The sequence below is a fragment of the Gorilla gorilla genome, chromosome 2, assembly GCF_029281585.2.
Source record: "Gorilla gorilla gorilla isolate KB3781 chromosome 2, NHGRI_mGorGor1-v2.1_pri, whole genome shotgun sequence".
Classification (NCBI taxonomy): domain Eukaryota; kingdom Metazoa; phylum Chordata; class Mammalia; order Primates; family Hominidae; genus Gorilla; species Gorilla gorilla.
In genome coordinates this window covers 122,733,291-122,756,944 of record NC_086017.1, presented here as the reverse complement: position 1 = coordinate 122,756,944, position 23,654 = coordinate 122,733,291, and the positions used below count along the sequence as shown (strand labels likewise).

Genomic DNA, 23,654 nt, shown 5'->3' with positions numbered 1-23,654 from the left:
CTCAAAGTGGATTATTTACCTCATTAATAGGCCCTTGGAGATACATAATTACAGTTCGATCTTTAATACTCAATAAAAGTACCTTGAGTTTTCAAATAAAGATTGAACACATTAAAAAAAATCCAGGTGAAACACTAGTAGAATCACAGCAGACCTAAAAATATTACAGATATTATGCTTAGTGAACCAGCTTTACCCCACCTGGTTTCCTCATTAATGAGTTAAAGAAATCTTTGGCATCTATTCATTCTTCATTTATATAAGAGTTGCGTTTACTTTCTGAAAATTATGCTTTGACAATTTGGAGGTCCTAATAAAATGTGCAAGTGACTCACTTTATCCAGTCAATTAAATTGCACTGCCCATGAAGTATATCTCATGGGCTGGATGCCCAGACACATCTTTTCTTGGCTTCTGAGGTAAATCACAAATGGCAGTAGAACATCACCTTCACTGACTCGCTAATCTCTTTAGCTTTTGTTTTACTGAGTCTGTCTTAGTTTTTGTTTCTAATCCTTGGCCAAGTTTCACTGGGGTTTTGGTTTGCATACAACTGACAGTTATCTCCATTGGTGGCAGCCATGACTAGGAATCTGGTTTCACGATCTGACCACGTGGTGAGTTGTCAGGTAGAATCGGAATCCAGTCTTGGTCAGGTGAGAGGTGACAGAGTATTTGTTTGTTGTTGTTGTTGTTTATAATTTGTTTGTTTTTCTATTTGTATACTCAGATCAGGAATATATTTTGTGCCTGATGGAAAAGCAATCAGTCTTTTGAGATCTGGAAAAGTGAGATTTTGTGTTCTAGTGTTCACTTTTGATCTGTAATTGGAGCTGTAGGACTTAAGCCATAAACCTTTCATCTGTCTTTCTACCTGGGGGCAGGATGGGGAACACGGTTTGTAGGTGAAGTATTTTTCTATCTCCCGAGGATAATAATAAATTAAACAGAGAAGGCCTACTGTTCTGATTGGTTTATAGAGATCAACAAGTAGTTAGATAAGTCTAACATTCCCAGAATTTCAAGAATTTATTTTCTTGAAATAAATTTTGTGAAATTCTAATGCTTTAAATGTGCTTATTTTAATGATGGGGTTTCACTCTGCCACCCGGGCTGGAGTTCAGTGGCATGATCATGGCTTATTGCAGCCTCAATCTCCTGAGCTCAATCAATACTGCCACCTCAGCCTCCCAAATAGCTGGAACTACAGGTGTGCACCACCACACCCAGCTAATTTTTGTATTTTTTGTAGAGACAGGGTTTTGCCATGTTGCCCGGGCTGGTCTCAAATTCCTGGACTCAAGTGATCCTCCCACCTTGGCCTCCCAAAGTGCTGGGATTACAAGTGTAAGCCACCTCACCCAGCCTAACTGTGCTCCCTTAAAAAAAAAAAGACCTGATTTGATAATTTGGTTTTAAAAACAGCTATAGGGACACATGTTGTCAGGATCTCCTGGGGCTGTGTCATGGGTAAATATAACTTTTAAGAAAAAAATACATTTTAAAAACAACAACAAAACAGCTACACATCTTTTCCTTGTTTCATCAGTGTACAGTATAATACAAGTATAATCTCATTTTTTAAAAAAACTCGAATGTTTTATGATGAAGAGATTAGTTTACCTGAACTTTTAAACTGTCTTATATTAGTTTGCTAAAAACATAAGCTAAGATTACTTCCATAAAATTAAGAAAAATATAAACTTTGTGCTCATCTAAACTGAACTATAACTGTGACAAACCTTTTCACATTATCAATAATTATGTTCTGTGATGTGTTAGCTTGAACATAATTTCTAATACCTTTAAGTATTTTTGTCTTAGTGTCTGGTTGTTCCAGAATGTGGAAGAAGTTGATGGAAACAGAAAATTGCAGATCTGCAAAAAGGGAGTTAGATTTAACTTGGTTTATAATGCTTGCAAATAAAAAGGCTATAAAGAAGTAATAAAATTTTAAAAATTTGGCAAAGTTTGCATGATTTTGATGCAATTATTCATAAAGTATGTTTAATGTAATGCATTAAAAATGTAATATATGACAAGCACCCTGTTAATGTAAAACTAAAATGCAGTTATCTCTATTGAAATGACAGACTGATCTTGGAGAAATCAGCCTACGCTTGTAAAAGGCAGTACTAATCTGCCCACAGAACAGAGATTAGTATCTTACAAGTGTAACTTCCTGAGCTTTGCGCTGACTGGAATATATTCTTGCAAAGAGTTTTCTTCATTTTTGAATGATTTGAGGTTTCTTGCTCATCATAAAATAATCTATTGCCATTTTCTTAAATAGCCAAACCACAAACATTCACTACTCTCAGGTATACACAATTCTTTATTACTCAAGTGACAAAATCTCTGATTTTGCCTTCAAGATCAGGCAGACCCTAAATACAGAAAAAAAATAAAATTTCCAAGATATCTATTCCTGAACTACTTTTAGGTTTTCCCAGAGAACCTCTGGGCAATCACAAAGATTTGTCTTTAATTTTACAAAAAGAAAGAGGCTAGAAATAATTAGGTTTGTTCACTGTGCCCCTAAAAATTTCTCAAATCAAATGAGAAAGTTACCCTTCCTTAAGATAATTTTGTACGGGTAAAATAATATTTTTAATATTATAGGTAATGTTCAAAGATTGGGTACTTTACAGAAAGACCCTGAATATATGTCAGTGCCCTCACTCTCTGTAATATGTTCTTGAAAAACTGATTTAAAGGATTTTAACTCTCCTTCATGCTGATATTGTTTGTTAAATTAACCATAAATAACCATAGCCACTTAACTCTTACATTCACCGAGTGTTCTCTACTTTCTCCGTGAGCTTGTCTACAAAATACAATATCTCATTAATGAAGAAAAGACAGTTTTAGAATCTTGTGGACAGAACTTTACCAGGTATTCTTAACCCTTAATATTTCAAAGAATTGCATAGACAAAAATGAGACAGTACTAGGCAGCTACATCAGATTTTCAGGACTTTTTAGTCTAGAAATAGATGACTTCATGAAACCAAATTTAGAGCCTAAGATACAGAGGAATAAGAATTAATTACATAGAAGTGATTGAATTGATAATAAAAAATGAATTTCTAAATGTGGATATGTGTTTTGGAATATTACTAGTATTATTTTTAATGTTCTATTTTTTCAGGGGGAAAACCCTTTGGAATTCATACTGCTCTATCTCTAATCCTCTATTCAGCTAACTCTGATTTTGCAAACTAAATGAAATATTATTTTAATGGTAAATTGTTCTCACTGATCTCTCAGACATATTTGAGTCACTTTACTTTTTAATGGCAATATCATCATTTGCATAGGCTTGATAAGAATCCGTCATCCCTTTTACCACAATGTAGTCAAACAAATAGACCATGCAACCAAGATCAAGTCTAGAGTGTCAAATTTAAAAATAAGCCTCATTTCAACAGATACGATACGCCCACTATTAAAGAAAAAATATATAAATTCATATTTAGAGCAATATCCACAAAGCTCTCCCAAGAAGTCAAAACTGTTTATGACTTAACAGGCCCAACCTTACAGGCAGTACAGAAGGTCACTTCCTGGATTGCCAAGAACCATACCAGATTTGGAAAATCTGGAGGAAAGAGAAATTCACCAACACTTAGTGATGCTGAACATGAAACCTAGCAGAGATGAATTTCTTGAATTTGGTTCCCTATCTTTGGAACAGAAGAGCAAATAGAAGCATTTAAGGAAGATGTCCGGAGTAATGGAAGCCATTAAAAATGCTCTCCCAGATTTCTTGATAAGTTATCGGATAGAAGTTAATATTCTGGCTTTATAAATAATAGTTGCTCTGCATGGTATAGCATTATATTTGCTGTCCATATACAAGATTTTTGTATGCTAATTAAAACATCTTCTGAATTTCTGTCAATGAAGCAAGCCCAAACAAAATGCCATTTTGTGACCATGAACAGTCTGCAGAGATTATTTATGGTAATAAAGAGGAAAGTCATACTGAGTACTGTATAACTGACCCACTCAAAGACTATCTAAATTCTCTAAGGGTATGCACATTTGTTTTCATTCACTATTGTCAGTTAGGGTATTTGAAAACTCTGTAAGAACAGACATCAACTTATCAAAAACTATGAGTGATGCAAATGATTACTGCTCTAAAATGTCAAACGTATTTCCTTCTGGATGGATGCAAATGGTTTCTGTCCATTATAATCCAAAGGTTACAACAGGGGTGTCCAATCTTGGGCCACACTGGAGAAGAACTGTCTTGGGCCACACATAAAATACACTAACGATAGCTGATGAGCTTTAAAAAAAAAAAAAAAAAAAAAAAACGCAAAAAAAAATCTCATAATGTTTTAAGAAACTTTGAGTTTGTATTGGGTGGCATTCAAAGCCATTGTGGGCCTTGTGCGGCCCACAGGCCACAGGTTGGACAAGCCTGGGTTACAATTTTATTGTCCTATAGGGTATTAACCAGTTTTGTGATTCAAAAATCATATTCTAGAATATTTTAGCGACTAAAATACTTCTGATAATCCTACTGTGTTGTTGTAAATCAGCTTTACTATCCTGCAGCTTCTCTTGTTAAGGAAATCATGAATCAAAAATGAATCAAAGTAATCTCTCACAGATATTCATTCTAAGAGAAAAACCTGTGCTTAAAAGAGAATGGAAAAATGCAGTTGTTTATTCTCATTCATTGGTGAGACTCTCAAGGGATGTTTCCCCGTCTTATTTTCAATATTTCAACGATAAGTATAAATTCATTTTAAATGGAAAAAGACAACTCAATAGATCTTGTGAGTATGTGTAGTTTGGAATCACTGTACGTGATAAGAATCAGAGCTAAAGATAGTAAGGTTGCATATGAACAGTGTGGAGAAAAGCTGAGCACCACTGAGGCAACTCCAACTTTCTAGACAACTTGCTATAAAGACAAATTTACTACCTAATTCTTGGTGAGTCATGATTTCACTGACTACTTCTCTCATAACCATACACAAGCAAATTTAATGATATAAATAATACAAGTCAGCATTTCCTCATAAAGAGAAGTTTGTAAGACTCAGAAATTTCATAAAATTCGCAACTCCTCTGTTATGTTTTTAAAGAATTTATACTTGTGAGAAGTCCGCAGAGCAACTAAATTAACATTAATTTCTGGAGGCCTTCAAGATAGCCAAACACTCCTATTAATAGTGATATGGGAAGAAGAAGGATAGCAGGAGAGAAGAGAAAGATAGCAGCTGTGGCTGGTGAACATGAATATCCTATATTCCCACATATCCTGGAGTCTATCTCCAAGGCTGCCCTGTAGATGCTGGTTAATGAAACAGTGAGGTCAATCACTGTTGAGATGAAGATTACCAATCGCTCCATTTCCTGCTCCCTGAGTCTTTCCTCCCTCTGCCGCCGGTGATAATCCATCAGGTCATCACGTCCTGAAATGGAGCTAATACTGCTTTTCCGTTCCCGAAGGGCAGGCTGGGGGGTTCCTGAGGCCTGTCTGAGGCTTTCCAAATCAGCCTCATCAAATTCCACAGATCCACAAGAGAAGTTCCTCCTGGTTGCAAAAACTCTGTCTGACTCTCCAGCAAGAAGTGAATGACTCGGGTTTGTCCCCACATATGAAGCCCGATCAAAGTCATCAGAGGCACAGGAGGAGGTGGAGGCCAGAAGCATCTTCCGAGCCACTCGTGGACTGGCAGGGACACTGAGGGTAGAACTTACATAAGGATTGCCTTCAGAAGCAGAGGTTTTATAGGGTAAAGCCCCTGAGCTCAAAGAAGAAAAATTAAGGTAATTGTCATTGTCTATTACGCTATGAGGTAGATCCTTTTCCCCAAGTTTTGTTCGTTTGGAATTGCCCAGAGAGTTTCTTGGAGGCAAGCTGAGAGGTGTCAGCTGGTTCTCTGTGGCTCTGTACAACCTGGGAAGTGATCGGCTGTAGGCTCCCATGTGACTCAGGCTGCTGCTGGAGTACTTCCTAGTTCTCAAATTGATGTTTTCAGATGCAAGCTCCTTGTGTCTAGTTAACTTGGGTTGAAGCATCAGGCTGTCCTGAATGCTCATTTTCCTGGCTTGCTTTGGGCTTGAAGGCATGCTTGCGGCTCCCGATCTGCTGATAGGAGGCGGGCCAGCATCACTCAGGGAACTTCCATTCCACATGGCCAGGAGCGAGCCAGATGCCTTCCGACCTTCCAGCCCTCCAAGAAAGTAGACATTGTCATGCGATTTATTCCTTGAGCTATATTTGGAATAGGGAGGCTTCTCTGAGAGCCTCAAGGCCCTTTCACTGTCCCGGCCAGTATAATGATCAAAGTCTGCTCTTCCAAGTGGATATCCACTGAGGGAGGATGTAGTGTTGAGTAAAGGAGTTGGAGGTTTCATAGGAATATTTTTGTCAGTTCCATCATAAGAGAACTGCTTGTTTCCCTGGATTTTGGCTAAGGAGGGGCTGCTTCTGACACTGGTTCCCAAAGGAGAAGGGCTTCTCTTTGCAGGCACAGGTTGTGAGAGGGTTAAATAGGAGCCAGAATAGTCTCCATTGGCTTTAAATCTCAGACTGGAAGAGTATTTCTTTGGGCTGAGGCTCTCCATCATGTTTTGGGAATCGTTCTCAACAGAATGCACCACAGAGTCTTCCTCTAAGCTACCATTTTGTAAATCTAGCTCCTTCTGTATGTAGCTATGCTCTTCCATAATCTTGCTGGAATCTGTAAAGAAATAAAAGAGAAAATTTTGCCTTAAAGATTTTAAAAGAACAATCCCTTGTTAGGCCTACATCTGAACAAATAATCTTGCAGTCTGACCTAATGCAACTAACAAACACAAACTCAGTTTTACTAAAAAACCTGTTAAAACCATACAGCAAATTAAAGGAGAATAAAGATCATTGATCTGAGATAACTTATGTACAAAAGAGAAATAAAAGGACAGCAATGACATTTGAGCGAAACAAATCCCTAACCAAGTAAAGGTGCAGGATTAGGCTGGTACATTAAAAAAGACAATTTCTCCTTAATGTTCTGGCCCTTCGAGAAACACCTGCTTCCCTAGTGACTAGCTAATGCCCAAAGGCATAATGCAATGGACTTTCCTATAGCTGTCTCTGCTAGAATCATTAACTGTTCAGAAATAAAGTCCTGAGGAAACAAAATTCACATTTGGGCAGAGAAAAAAAAGTTTACGTTAGACACTGATCAATAACATGAGGGTTAGAAGATGGTTCTTTAAACAAGGGCTCTGGGAGTTACCTTCTCAACAAAAAGACTTAAAGCTCCTTTAGTCATCAGAGGCAGGTAATAACAAAGAAAAGGGTATTCCACCAATTATTGACACATGGTCAGGATGGTATATTTAAAAACCTGAAACTGTTATACCCTTTAAATTTTCTAGTACCCCAAATGCACTATGCTCATCCGTGCAAATTCTCTCCTCTAGCAGAAACAACTATCAGGACCTAGTCACTCTTCCAGGGACAGATCAGGATTCTATCTTCCACCATTAAAATTTTTAAGAAAATATGTTTTGAACCCTGGTTTGCACAATGTTAACTTAAAACACTAAAGTTTTAGCCGATGAAAATGTCTTTGAATTACAAACTATTACTGCAAATGGGAAGGCTTATAATTCTACCTGAAAAAAAAATTTTCTTAGATTATCAGCAAAGGGAAAATACAGTTTAAACATTGTCATTGAACTCATGAACCACTGTAACTGTCCTCCAACCCTTAGGCACATCAGACACTAATTATGACATCTCTGGTCTATATATAAACAGTATCACATATGGTTAGTAATGGTTTCATAATGTGGTTGTCTCTGTAACTAGGCCACAAGTTTAAGGAAGAGGTTATGTCTGGTATTTTTATCTTCCACCCCTCTAGCTCTTGTTGTCCTATAGGTGAAAAACTTGATGAACATAAGCTTTCCATTTTAATCAAAGCCTTCCTCACTCCCTCTCAGCCATGGATTAAGGACCTTCACCCTGTTGCTCAGCTTCACACACTTTGTGAGCAAATTCAGGCAGCCTAGTAAAGAGCTGCTTCTTTATCCAGAAGGCCAAGAAACAGTCTGGCTGCATAAATCCTGGTGATGGGCCAGGTACCCAACTGCCCATAAAGGTGCCTTGGGCTCCTTCTCCTCTAACCCAAAGCCCTGCCCAGATAGATACAAACATAATTTATCTTTTTAAATGCACCTCAAAAAAAAAAAAAAAAAAAAGAAGTTTCTTCATTATATTTGGCTCCCAGCTGGGATCTAGTCCTGCCATCTAGCTCTTGGTAAGGCTTTCATTTCCTCCGGGACAGTGCCCTTTCTGCCTCCAAGACAAATAGTCTTCTCAGCATGTGTCTACTGCTATCAATTCTGGTTTTAAAAGCAACACCAGCCTGGATTGAGAAATATCTTACCATGCCCGCTTAGAGGACTGAAACTGAGACTCCTCTATTCTGAACTAACATCACCTCTCGTTGGCTTGCCATACTGAAATTCCAGCAAGCCTTGGACAATTCTCTCAAGTTAAATATTTTGGAAGTGAAAAAACAAGGAAATACATAGATCCTGAGGACATTTCAGTGTTATTTATTAGAATGGGAAAATACCATAAATGCCAAATAATAGCGAAAAAATTAAATAAGCTATAATACATCATGAGAGAATATTGTACAATCATTTAAAATCATATTTTGAAGTACATTTTATAGCATAAAAAGTACATTCATAAAATGTTGTTAGTTTTAAAAAACATATATATAATCAGGGCAGCTTTTTTACAGACACCCACCCATACACATGGATTATACACACACAGGTATATTTCTGTATATAATACAAGGAGTGTCATTTTCTTATTCAGTTGACTCTTGAACAACACAGGATTGAACTACATGGGTACCCTTACCAATGCAAAATTTTTTTCAATAAATATACTGGAAAATTTTTTGGAGATTTGCAATAATTTGAAAACACTAACTGTGTAGCCTAGAAATACTGAAAAAAAAAAGAAAAGTGAGGTATGTGATGAGCATAAAATATTTGTGGCTACTAGTCTATTTCATCATTTACAACCATAAAATATACACAGATGTCTTATGAAAAGTAACACAGACTACACATGATGCCATTCTCAGTATAGAGAAATGTAAACAAACATAAAAATATATTATATCATGGTTGCATAAAATTAACTGTAGTACATACTATACTACTGTAATAATTTTGTGGATACCCCCTGTTGCTACTGCAGTGAACTCAAGTGTTGCAGGTATTCACTGAAAACGCCATGTGATGCTAATCACCTCCGCATGAGCAGTTCATCTCTCCTGTAAATTTAATATTGCAGTAATAAGTTATATCTCATGGTTCTTAAGTATTTTTAACACATTTGATGTAATATTATAAACCCTGAATAACACCATGGGACCCATACGAAGTGCGATTAGTGATGCTGGAAGTGCTCCCAGGAAGCAGAGACAAGTCACGACATTGCAAGAAAAAATTGAATTGTCTGATATGTACCAGAGATTGAGGCCTGCAGCTACAGTTGCCTGCCATTTCAAAATAAATGAATCCAGCATAAGGACCACTATAAGAAAAGAAAAGGAAAACTGTGAAGTTGTCACTGCAGCTATGCCAGCAGGTATGAAAATTTTATACTTTTTGTGAAATAACTTTGAGTCTCATAGTGAAAATGCACATTTTAAGTGGGCACAGGATTGCTATAAAAAAAGGCATACCTATAGACTCTAATAAGATTCAAGAAAAGGCAAAATCATTACATGACAACTTAAAGCAAAAGGAGGTAAGGAATCTAAAGCTGGATAATTTAATGCCAGCAAAGGTTGGTTTGATATTTTAGAAACAGATTTGGCTGAAAAAATAGCAAGATAACAGGAGAAGCAGCTTCTGCTAACCAAGAGGCAGCAGATAAGTTCCCGGACACCATATAAATTCCCTGAGGAGAAAGGATATCTGCCTGAACAGGGTAGTTTCATTGTTTTTATTTATTTATATATTTTTTAATCAACTCCCAAGCACTTGGATGAACAGGTTTTTAATGCAGAAAAAATTTGCCCGATCTTGAAAAAAAAAAAAATGCCACAAAGGACATTCGCTAGTAAGGAAGAGAAGCAAGGATTTAAGGCAGCAAAGGACAGACTTACTCTACCATTTTGTGCATATGCAGTCATAGTTATGACCGGAACTGTCCTCTATAAAGCCGCTAACCCTGAGCCTTCAAAGGAAAACATAAATACTAGTCTTTTAGTTGTACCACAAGAAGGCTTGGACAATGAGAGCTCTTTTCCTGGACTGGTTCCACTGATGCTTTGTCCCTGGAGTCAGGAAGTACTTTGCCAGTAAGAAACTGCCTTTTAAAGTTCTTTTGACATTAGACAATGCGTCTGGCCACTCAGAACTCCATGAGTTCAACACCAAAGGCATCAAAGTGGTCTACTTGCCCCCAAACATATCTCTAATTCTGCCTTTAGATTAGGGGGTCCTAACGACCTTTCAGGCTCATTATGGTACCCTATGGAAAGCACTGTCAATGCTATGGTAGAGAACCCTGACAGGGAGAAAAGCATAAAAGCCTGGAAGTACTACCCTATTGACAACACCATTATTGTTATAGAAAAGGCCATGAAAGCCATGGAGCCCAAAATAATACATATCTGCTGGAGAAAACTGTGTCCAGATGTTGTAAATGACTTCAAAAAATTTACAACACAGCCAGCCAAGAAAATCACCAAAGAGACTGTAGATATGGCCAAAAAAAAAAAAAAAAAAGGCACTGGGTGAAGGGTTTCAAGATATGGGTCTTGAAGAAATTCAAGAGCTAATACACCACACAAGGGGAATTAACAGAGGACAACTTAATAGAGAAAAGTGCTTCTAACCACTGTCAGATGATGAAGAAGATATAGAAGAAGCAGTACCAGAAAACAAACTGACATTACACAATCTGGCAGAAGGGTTCTGATTATTCAAGACTGCTTTTGCCTTCTTTTACAACGTGGACCGTTCTATGACACAGGCACCGAACTATAGCAAATGGCTGAAGAAGGATTGGTCCCATAATAAAACATTTTTAGAGAAATAAAAAAAGTAAAAAGCTTACTTTTTGTAAAGTGTAACTTTACACTTCAAAAAAGTTACACTTTACAAAAAGGCGTAAAGTTACACGAATGTGCCTGCCTCTCCTGCCTCCCTTTCTACCTCCTCCATTTCTGCCTCTGCCACCCTGGAGACATCAAGACCAGCTCCTCTTCTTCCTCCTCCTCAGCCTACTCAACATGAAGATGAAGAGGATGAAGACCTTCATAATGATCCACTTCCACTTAATAAATAGTAAATATAAGACTATACTTTCAGGGATCATTTCTATACTTCATTACTAGAGAAGTTTCTCTGAACGTGTAGAGTACCAACTTCTACGCAAATAAACTAGAAAATCTAGAAGAAATGGACAAATTCCTGGACACATACACTCTCCTAAGACTAAACCAAGAAGAGGTGGAACCCTGAATAGCCCAATAACAAGTTCTGAAATTGAGGCAGCAATTAGTAGCCTACCAACCAAAAAAAGTCCAGGACCAGACGGATTCACAGCTGAATGTTACCAGAGGTACAAAGAGGAGCTGGTACCATTCCTTCTGAAACTATTCCGGACAATAGAAAAAGAGGAAATGCTCCCTAACTCATTTGATGAGCCCAGCATCATCCTGATACCAAAACCTGGCAGAGACACATCAAAAAAGGAAAATCTCAGGCCAATATCCCAATGAATATCAATGCGAAAATCTTCAATAAAATACTGGAAAACCGAATCCAGCAGCACATCAAAAAGCTTATCCACCATGATCAAGTTGGCTTCATCCCTGGGATGCAAGGCTGGTTCAACATATGCAAATCAATAAATGTAATCCATCACATAATCAGAACCAATAATAAAAACCACATGATTGTCTCAATAGATGCAGAAAAGGCCTTTGACAAAATTCAACAGCCTTCATGCTAAAAACTCTCAATAAACTGGGTATTGATGGAACGTACCTCAAAATAATAAGAGCTATTTATGACAAACCTACAGCCAATAACATACTGAATGGACAAAAAACGGAAGCATTCCCTTTGAAAACCAGCACAAGACAACGATGCCTTCTCTCACCACTCTTATTCAACATAGTATTGGAAGTTCTGGCCAGGGCAATCAGGCAACAGAAAGAAATACAGGGTATTCAATTAGGAAAAGAGGAAGTCAATTGTCTCTGTTTGCAGATGACGACTGTATATTTAGAAAACCCCATCGTCTCAGCCCAAAATCTCCTTAAGCTGATAAGCAACTTCAGCAAAGTCTCAGGATACAGAATCAATGTGCAAAAATCACAAACATTGCTATTTACCAATAACAGACAAACAAAGAGCCAAATCATGAGTGAACTCCTATTCACAATTGCTTCAAAGAGAATAAAATACCTAGGAATCCAACTTACAAGGGATGTGAAGAACCTCTTCAAGGAGAACTACAAACCACTGCTCAAAGAAATAAGAGAGGACGCAAAGAAGTGGAAAAACATCCCATGCTAACAGATAGGAATAATCAATATTGTGAAAATGGCCATACTTCCCAAAGTAATTTAGGGATTCAATGCTATTCCCATCAAGCTACCATTGACTTTCTTCACAGAATTGGAAAAAACTACTTTAAATTTCATATGGAACCAAAAAAGAGCCCGCATAGCCAAAACAATCCTAAGCAAAAAGAACAAAGCTGGAGGCATCATGCTACCTGACTTCAATGTATACTACAAGGCTACAGTAACCAAAACTGCATGGTACTAGATAGACCAATGGAACAGAACAGAGACCTCAGAAATAACACCACCCATCTACAACCATCTGATCTTTGACAAACTTGACAAAAACAAGCAATGGGGAAAGGATTCCCTATTTAATAAATGGTGTTGGGAAAACTGGCTAGCCATATACAGAAAACTGAAACTGGATCCCTTCCTTACACCTTATACAAAAATTAACTCAAGATGGATTAAAGACTTAAACGTAAGACCTAAAACCATAAAAACCCTAGAAGAAAACCTAGGCAATACCATTCAGGAAATAGGCATGGGCAAAGACTTCATGACTAAAACACCAAAAGCAATGGTAACAAAAGTCAAAATTGACAAATGGGATATGATTAAACTAAAGAGCTTCTGCACAGCAAAAGACACTATTATCAGAGTGAGCAGGCAACCTACAGAATGGGAGAAAATTTTTGCAATCTACCCATCTGACAAAGGGCTAATATCCAGAATCTACAAAGAACTTAAACAAATTTACAAGAAAAAAACAACCCTATCAAAAAGTGGGCAAAGGATATGAACAGACACTTCTCAAAAGAAGACATTCATGCAGCCAACAAACATATGAAAAAAAAGCTCATCATCACTGGTCATTAGAAAAATGCAAATCAAAACAACAATGAGATACCATCTCACACCAGTTAGAAAGGCAATCATTAAAAAGTCAGGAAACAACAGATGTTGGAGAGGATGTGGAGAAATAGGAACACTTTTACACTGTTGGTGGGAGTGTAAACTAGTTCAACCATTGTGGAAGACAGTGTGGTGATTCCTCAGGGATCTAGAGCTAGAAATACCATTTGACCCAGCAATCCCATTACTGGATATATACCCAAAGGATTATAAATCATTCTACTATAAAGACACATGCAAGCGTATGTTTATTGCAGCACTGTTCACAATAACAAAGACTTGGAACCAACCCAAATGCCCATCAATGATAGACTGGATAAAGAAAATGTAGCACATATACACCATGGAATACTATGCAGCCTTAAAAAGGATAAGTTCATGTCTTTTGCAGGGACATGGATGATGCTGGAAACCATAATTCTCAGCAAACTAACACAAGAACAGAAAACCAAACACTGCATGTTCTCACTCATAAGTGGGAGTTGATCAACGAGAACACATGGACACAGGGAGGGGAATATCACATACCATGGCTTGTCAGGGTGTGGGGGGCTAGGGGCGGGATAGCATTAGGAGAAATACTTAATGTAGATGACGGGTTGATGGGTGCAGCAAACCACCATGGCACGTGTATACCTATGTAACAAACCTGCACGTTCTGCACATGTACCCCAGAACTTAAAGTATAACTTAAAAAAAAGTAAATACATTTTCTCTCCGTTATGAACATCTTAATAACCTCTTTTCTCTAAATTACTTTATTATAAGAATATAGTATATCATACATATAAAATATGTGTTATTTTGTATTAAAATATGTGTTAATTGGCTTTGTTATTAGTAAGGCTTCTCGTCAATGGTAAACTAACAGTAGTTAAGTTTTGGGGGAGTAAAAAGTTATATGCAGATTTTCAACTTAGCAGGGTGTCAGTGTTCTTAACCGCCAAGTTGCTCAAGAGTCAACTGTACATACACCCAACCATACACACAGGTAGGGGTCAAGCCAAAATCCTGGGAATCAACGTTGGTCTCCTCTGTTACTAGCACCCCCTTCCTCATTTTATCCATCAATAAATCCTGTCAACACTGTCCTTAAAACATATTCTGAATCTGATCATTTCTTAGCATTTCCATGGTAGCCTCTCTAGTACAAGCCAGTATCTACTCTTGCCTCCTCAATATGCCTATTCTTCCACAGCAATAATAACAATAACAATGGACTGGAAGAAATCACACCAAAAAAATCAGTAGTGATTTTATTTGGATGGCAGTTTTACCAGTGACTTTTAACTTACCTCTCTCATACTAGTTCATATTTTCTACATTTTATATAATACATTTGGACCATTTTGACAACCAGGAAAAAAAAAACTCACCATAAAATACTAGAATATGTTGCAACACTTCATTTTAAAGTTGATTAAACATTTTCTTTTTTTTTTTTTTTGAGACAGTCTTGCTCTGTTGCCCAGGCTGGAATGCAATGGTGCAATCTCGACTCACTGCATCTTCCGCCTCCAAGGTTCAAGCGATTCTCCTGCCTCAGCCTCCCCAGTAGCTAGGATTACAGGTGTGTACCACCATGCCTGGCTAATTTTTGTATTTTTAGTAGAAACGGGGTTTCACCATGTTTCCCAAGCTGGTCTCTAACTCCTGACTTCAAGTGATCTGCCTGCCTCGGCCTCCCAAAGTGCTAGGATTATAGGCGTGAGCCACTGTGTCTGGCCAATTAAACATTTTAAGTTGATTTTTTCCTTACCTCTTGCCCAATTTTCAAGCCAGATATTAACTTTTCCAAAAAAAGGTTAAAGAACTCCTTTGCCAGGCGCGGTGCCTCACAACTATAATCCCAGCACTTTGGGAGGCCCAGGCAGGCAGATCACCTAACACTGGGAGTTCGAGACCAGCCTGACCAACATGGAGAAACTCCATCTCTACTAAAAATACAAAAAATTAGCCAGGCATGGTGGTGCATGCCTGTAATCCCAGCTACTCGGGAGGCCGAGGCAGGAGAATCACCTGAACCCGGGAGCGGAGGTTGTGGTGAGCTGAGATTGCGCCATTGCACTCTAGCCTGGGCAACAAGCAAAACTCCATCGCAAAAAAAAAAAAAAAAAAAAAAAGTCTTGATCAGACTAATTTAATATATAAATATTGAAGACTGCAACATTTTTTCCAACTCTTCTAAATGACTGGCAAAAACATTAATCATATGAATTTATCTGTTTCACTCTTTATGCATCTGAAAAACTACAAAATCAAATATTTCTCTGATACGAATAAAGCTAACAGAATTGTTATAAAAAAAGTCTCTAGATGTTTGCTGAATAATAGCTTAGATAATATTAATATTCTTGTTTTTTAGAATGTAGCTACATTACTTCCATATTTGAGTAGTTCTGTTTATTGTACAGGGAAAAAAATTAAAAATCTCAATGGGTAGTTTTAGGCACTTCATTCATTAAATCCATGCCTACTGTTTATCAGACATTTACTTAGCAGGCATTAGTGTTACTCACTAATATTCCAGTTTTTCTTTCAGGAACATAGTGAGGTTGCTCTTCCTCATCTCTGTGAGGTTAGGTGTGGCTATGTCCCTTGCTTTGATCAATGAAATATGAAAGTAACTTGCCAGTTCCAAGCTGAAGCATCATGAGTCAGAGCAGCAGTCACCATTTCCCACTCCCCCGCTAGGACAACTAGCCTCATCCAGGCTTGCAGAGGCTTTGTTAACCCCCACTCCTGAATGAGGACATGGAACAAGGTCCTTGTCAACACAAGATTGTCTGCAGCCCCTGAGATTTGGGGTTTCTTTGTTACTATGAGGATGCTAATCTTCATTAAGTACCTAGTGTAAATCAGGCTCTGAGCTAGGCACTGGGAGACATACGGTAAGAGATACCATTTCCTGCCTTTACATAGCTTAGAGTACAAAGGGAAAAACACACTTATGAACAAATAATTGCTATGCATGCCTTAATATAATTGGTTGACACGAAAAGGAACACAGAGTGGGGCAAATCCAGTGAGAGTGGTAGTTTTGAGGAGGTTACAGTATAAAGAAATGATGAAGGAGCCCACTGAAGGGAAGGGAATCTGATCGGTATTATTCAAAAGTAGCATAAAGCCACTTGCACACCTAAAATTCTGTGAGTTAAAGGATGTAAACAAACTTCCAAGCCCATATTAGGTCAGACCACTGGTACATCCAACAAACATCCTATCTCTGATAGAATTAAAAACCAAATCCATATAGGAAAAATCATTATTTTCTATAACACCGTTTTTTAAAATCTAGAACGGTAAGTCTCCTGGTATGAACTACATTTAATAATCGTGTATTTCTCGCTCGTAGTTCTCTAAATCTTTTTCTGTCTCCACCACCATGTAAGATATGCCCTCCTGGGTCCAAGCAGCATGCCTCCCCTAAAAGTGATTTAACTTGGACAGTAATCCTTCAAGTGTTTAGGTGTGGCTCCAAAAAAAATCTGAGATGTTAGAATAGACAAGAATTAATGCCAGTTAGTAAGAAGGACTTTGCTTTGAAAGAAATATATACAAAATGGGAAACAAAACTAAGTTAAGGGTATTCCCATAATATGCAGACACAGCAACCCAGAAAGCAAGCCAGGGCAGATGTCACTAAGCAGAATAAAAAGCTAAGCACTTACACCCAAACTGCATTTTAAATATTTACTCCAACAGTAAAGAATTGAAGGGTTTAATACCTCATGTCAAAATGAATACTCAAAGGTTTGGCTTTTGACTCCGCAGTATAAGACACTGATGTTATTTTTTAGATGATAAAATACATTAATATACTCGAACCTGTTTGTAGTTGGAAATGCTACTTAACCACCTGACTAAAATATTACGAAGCTCTGTCCCCTCTTTATTTGGGCTAAAGAAACTATAGAGTATTAAACTACATACAGATTCCCTACTACCCCAGAAGTGCCACCACTTTTCCTCCTCTCAAATATACACTTTTTCTAAAAACCAAAAACTATGATTACCAAAGCAGATTGGTTGGCCAAACAAAATATAACAGCAGAATTTTCCAAAGTAGTGTTGGCTGAAAGATCGGCTTTACAAACTCTAGGGAAGCAGCAAGCAGGATATTTGCAAATAAGAAACCACATCTTAGAAACAGCCATGCACCATTTCTTCTTGGCCATGCATATCTGTAGAGGAAAGTTACAGAAGACTGGGATGGCAGGATATTCCAGAGAAAATTTGAAGGGATATTCGTGTTTGATACCCCATTTTTTTTTTTAGTTCAAGCTTATCGGTCCTGTTTAGAATGTATAAAAGGTTCTGCATTTAGAGATTTACCATCAGGTACAAATATGGAATCCATTCATTTTCCTGAAGCTTAGTTTACGTGCCACAGCTGAATGTATATGTATATTTGTTTCAACTTGATTTCTCTTAACCTTACAAATCAATTCAACTCAAAAGGTACAGAATAATTCAGATGGGTGACTTTTCTGACCCCATGAGTGACAACAACGGCTACTGACAGCTCTTGCCTTCCCTATTTCCAGAGTGCCCTTTTCATTTTAGGTGTGAGTAGGCCTAATCCCATTAGGAACTCCTAGGAAATGCAGACCAGTCATCAGTCGTGTATTTTGAATGAGGATTAGGGTGTGGGCAAGGAGAGAAGAGGCACGAGGATGAAGAACACAGTAAGAGTTTGGTTTTAATTCCCTAGGCAATGACAGCAGGAGGGACGTGATTGTACACATCAGAGACTGCAGCTGAGTATAGAGGAAGAAAGCAGAGTTAGGAAGGTGAGAGGTGAGGGAGAGCACACAAGAGGCACTGCCAAGGTGACAACAGGAGGGAGGGAAGTGGGGAAGGGAGGTCTGTGTTAACATGTGTAAGAGAGGAGGCAAAGAAGATGCCAAAGTTTACAGCCTGTCTTCTTGATCTATGCTGATGTGTTTGTTTTGGGTTTCCTGTATATTTTACGTAAACAAAAAAGAGGTCCCAGTGAAACTATATGATCCCTGCATTATGTTACTGTGGAAAGAAAACAGTCCCAAAGGCCTTAATGGCTACATGCCTTATTACATGTGTATCCACAGAATGGGCTGGGAGAAGCGAATGCATCTGGTGCCCATCTGAGAGAAAAGGCAACACAGGGAAGTCTAAACAGGAAAGAAGTTAATATATGTTGAAATGTTTGCATTTACTTTCCAATCCATAAATTAAATCCACCCAGTGCTCTTGTTATTTTATCACCTGAAACCTACTACATCACCTCATTAGAAAACGCCAAGAAGTCATGAAGAGATCGCTGGAAGGTACCCACAGAAAGTCACAGTACTTTTTCCCTGGAAAATAAAATTACCTGAAAAACCAACTTAGGGATCATTTTTAAAAGTTCTTTGGGAGATTCTTTTCTCTTTGGTACAATTCTGGTATCTGTTTTGAAATAAAATTCTCCAGCTCCATTTGTATCAGATAGCACCAGAATGAAGCTAATCCCTTTCAAACTATAAATCGACAACAGTGAATTTATGATACTGTGAACTGTAGGGATCAGAGTTTCAAGATAATGAAAACACACCGAAGAAACAAAGGTTTTTTTGGAGTTTTTTTGTTTGTTTGTTTGTTTTAACAGGGTCTGTCACCCAGGCTGGAGTGCAGTGGCACAATCTTACCTCACTGCAACCTCTGCCTCCCGGGCTCAAGCCATCCTCCCACTTCAGCATCTCCAGTAGCTGGGACTACAGGCATGGGCCACCATACCTGGCTATTTTTTTTTTTTTTTGTACTTTTTGTAGAAACAGGTTTTTGCCATGTTTCTCAGGTTGGTCTTAAACTCCTGGGCTCAAGTAATCCACCTGCCTTGGCCTCCCAAAAGTGCTAGGATTACAGGCATAAGCCACCATGCTGGGCCAAGAACGAAGTTTTAAAAGCAAAGAAACAAATGTAAATGTCTGTTGTATTGTGCTGTGTTGTGTTAGAGAAGAGGGACTTAAAGTCTGGCCTACATAAATGCAATTATCCAGGTAATTTATACGAAGTGAGTATGGAGAATTCCCAAATTATACAACGTATTACTTGTCATTTCACACTGTCACATACAGACACTGCCTTAGGATCATCCAATCAATATAGTAGGAATTAATCGAAGAGGGACTGACTGCAAGAGCAAGTGATAGAAAACTGTAAATCGTTTCATATTGTTGAGAAAATGCAGAGGGATTTAGATTACAGAAGCAAATTCAGGAAAATTCATTTCAAAAAAAAAAAATTAGAGTGTGGGTCAAAATTTCCACTTTATAACAAAGTTTGAGTCTATACCCATGCCCTGCAAGAGCCATGGAGCAGAGACGCTGACTTGGAGTCCGCATTTTGTGGCAGACAGTGGTTGATGCTTGGTGTTCAAAGCACTCCCCGCACACTGGTGGTCCACAGGCTGGTCTCTTTCAGCACTGATGTTTACAATAAGATGATGTTATGAATAAAGCATGCACTGATGACATGTAATTGAATTCAGACATCAGCTTAGAGCAGTCCTTCAGAAGCAGTGCCATTTTTTACAGGAATTCTGTGGGGGTATTTCTGTGGTGACCAATGGCAGCAGATGGGGCCTGAGGGGAAGCTTTCAGAGGATTGAAGGAAAAAACAAATCTAGTTAAACCTGAAACTCCAAGCTTTATAGTGGACAACAATGGACACAAAAACTTCTCTCTTTTTCCACTAATCCCAACATCAAAACACATGGAAGAGGGAGCTAATTATTAGAAGCTCCAGAAACAACCACTTCCTAGCAATATTCTCATTTCAAAAGTCAAAAAGGAGCCTATTTTCCTCATCCTCTGTTCTCCAAACACCATCCTCAGTTAAACCCTTAGTCCCCTCAACTCCCCCTCTGCAAACAGACCTAGCTACTTCACAAATATTTCCTTGCATTCTTATCTCCTCCTCAACCTCCTCTATCTCTGCAAACAAGCCTCACCTGTCCACATATCCCCAAACTCATCTGCAAACACCCCCCTCTAAGCAAATAGCCCCAGATCCTCTCTCCTTCCAACGCTATTCCCTACAGCTTCTGCAGCCATCCATAACCCTGGACCTTCCCACTGTCTCAATACCTTCTCCTTAGAACTTCCTCTTCTCTCACTCCCTCATCCTGGCTTTCTAACCTCTGTTCCTTTAAACTCTTCCTCCACACACAAGATTTTATATCTCACAGCAGAGAGAGAAAAAAGCCTGTTAGTAGACATAGTCTCCTTATTGTTCTGTTTTGCAAATAAACACAGCAGCAAATGGATTCCAACTCCTCTTCCTTTGCACCATGTTCTTTGTCACTCAAAGACCTGCCTGTTTGAACAAAATAATTATTACCCACTAGAAACATGTAGGTAGGTGGATATTCTCCAAGGAGGATGTTTACAATTATCAAAAAGATCCAACAAAGCAGTTCCATGGGAAGAAATGTATTTTAATGGCAAAATAAGGAGGCTTGTTTATTCTTTCAGACTGAACCTATTACAACAGGCAGCTGTAAATCCTAATGTGTGTAGACACACACACACACACACACACACAGAGACAGACACACATGCTGTCCACATGCCTACAGTGGTCTAAAACACACAAAGGCTTTTTGTGACTGCTAATGGGGACTCTTCAGAATTCAGACAAGACACATCCTCGGAATTCACCAGGTGACAGGGCTGGAGAGAAAGGTGAGGGCCGCTGGGGACCAGAATGTGGCTGTGATATCTCAGGACACCGATTACACAGTTGCTTTCTTGCTTTTCTTTTTCTTTCTTTTCCTTTTTTTTTCTTTTTTTTTTAAATTTTTACTTTATCATATTCTAAAGATACCTAAAAGAAGAAGTAAGGAAGACCATTAGGGAAAGAACAAAAGACTCAAAGGATGCTACAGGAGGGAAAAGGGGCCCAGAAGGAAGTGGAGAGTGATGGGGGATAATGAGAACATTAAGTGCAGATGGTAGGAGTGGAGCACAATATAAAAGAAGTTCCAGCTTCTTCCTGTCACAATAAAAGAGTGTAACCCCAGGCTACCATTCCCTTCTGTTATCCCTAGCTGTATTGAAGTCCGAGCTCTGTCAAACAAGAAGAAGAAAAAAAAAATTCCAGATGGTATTCGAAGGTTCCTAAAAGTAATCACAATCAACAGCAATAACCATATTTCAAATGAGGATCTTCATCTCCTGTGAGCAGAGGCTACTTTTAAATCAGTCTACATTGTTTTACATTAGGAATTGTTAGAAATCTTATAGGTCTCTTAGTAAAGAGGGTAAGCCATCAATCATACAGATTTTTAAAAAAGTTTTGTGCTAGTCCCTTGAGTAAGACTAGTCTGTAGGAACTTTAAAATATTCTTTAGACTCTGCAAGTAATTTAGCTGCATGTTCCCTGTGATAACTCTCTTCAGCCAGTGAAGAGGACAGGTTGGGGGAGGACAGAAAGCAGAAGCAACCTCAATAAACTTTTGTGTCATTAGTTTCCTCACACTTGCAAAATTCCTTACTTTTACATAAATCATCAAGGTGTGATTTCTTCAATTAGGCTCACATTTGTGTTAAAGGAGCTTTACCAATATTTAAAGGAGACAATATCAATAAGTATTGAAATATATATATATACACACACACACACATATATATATAAATTCAGCTCAACAGAAATTAAAAGTGTGCTGTCTGTGATTACAGAAAATACAAGGAAGAGAATAATATTTTTTTTTAAAAAAAAGACAGAAATGCAATTACCTAATTCTAAAATATGGGAAAGTCCCCAGGGGTGGGAGGGGGGTGGGGGGAAGACTCATGAATAAGCAAATGGCAAGGGGGGAAAAAAAAAACAAGAGGAAGAGAGAAGTATTCTCAATTAAAGAGACTGAGGGCACATACCAATTAAATGCAATGTGTGGACATGGTTTTGGATCCTGTTTTGAACAATCCATCTATTTTTTACAATGTATGAAGCTAGGCAAGGTGGCTGAGGCTCATAATCCCAGCACTTCAGGAGGCCGAGGCATGAGGATTGCTTGAGCCTAGGAGTTTGAGACCAGCCTGACCAGCATAGAAAGACCCCATCTCTACAAAAATTTAAAAAATTAGCCAGGCATGGCGGTGCATGCCTGTAGTTCCAGCTACTCAGGAGGCAGAGGCGGAGAGGCAGAGGTGGAGGCAGGGGGATCACTTGAGCCCAGGAGGGCAAGGCTGCAGTGAGCCATGATCATGCCACTGCACTCCAGTCTGGGTGACGCAGCAAGATCCTGTCATTTTTTTTTTAAAGTATGAGCTGGGAGCAGTAGCTCAGGCCTGTAATTCCAGCACTCTAGGAGGCCGAGGCAGGCAGATCACTGGAGCCCAGGACTTCGAGACCAGCTTGGGCAACATGGTGAGACCCCATCTCTACAAAATATACAAAAATTAGCCAGGCATGGCGGCACAAGCCTGCAGTCCCAGCTACTGGGAAGGTTGAGGTGAGAGGATCAGTTGAACCCAGGAGACCAAGGCTGCAGTAAGCCAACATGGTGCCACTGTACTCCAGCCTGGGTGACAGAGCAAGACCCTGTCTCAAAAAAATAAAAATGAAAATTAAAAAAAGACATATGAGACAATCAGAGAATTTGAGACTGGAAACTAGATGATAATGCTGTGGTTTTTTAAAAGTGTGATGATGATATATCTTAAAAATACTCTTAGAGTTACATTGTAAATTATTTACGAATGAAATATGATGATGTTTGGAATCTGCTTTATAACAATCCATGTTTTAGGGTAAAGTGAGGTTTACAAATGAAACAAGATTAGCATATATAAATAATTGTTGAAGCTGGGTGATAGGTACATGGATCTTTGTTTATTATTTTATTATTATTTTAGTATACATTTAAATTTTTGTGTAGTTTAATATTTTTCATGATAAAGTATCTTTTAAAAAATCTACGCGCATTCTGCAAGTCAACATCAATAAAATGTGTATACTGCCTTAAAAATTATAGTAGCTGACTTTACAAAGAAGGTTGGGGTCATATCACTGGCTCCTAGCTGATTTTTTTTTTTAAGTATAAAATACTAACTCTTTATCATACTGAATTAAGTTCCTAAAAGCTGGTACATGTATTTTTAAGTAACTGGGAGAAGTTTGAAAGCAAATACATTT

The 23,654-nt window shown here is 38.3% G+C and overlaps 1 protein-coding gene and 1 pseudogene across 17 annotated transcripts in view; one reads left to right on the top strand and one right to left on the bottom strand.

Annotated features, from left to right (window-relative positions):
* The window catches only part of PHLDB2 (pleckstrin homology like domain family B member 2), a 240,779-nt gene that overhangs the window by 84,646 nt on the left and 132,479 nt on the right, over positions 1-23,654 (bottom strand). For all 17 annotated transcript variants that reach the window (XM_055381575.2, XM_055381578.2, XM_019024269.4 and 14 more), the window contains one exon: positions 5,362-6,710. In XM_055381575.2, coding sequence (XP_055237550.1) covers positions 5,362-6,710 — 1,349 coding nt within the window. The remainder of the gene's footprint in view (positions 1-5,361; positions 6,711-23,654) is intronic.
* Positions 11,355-11,459, top strand: LOC115934068 (uncharacterized; annotated as a pseudogene).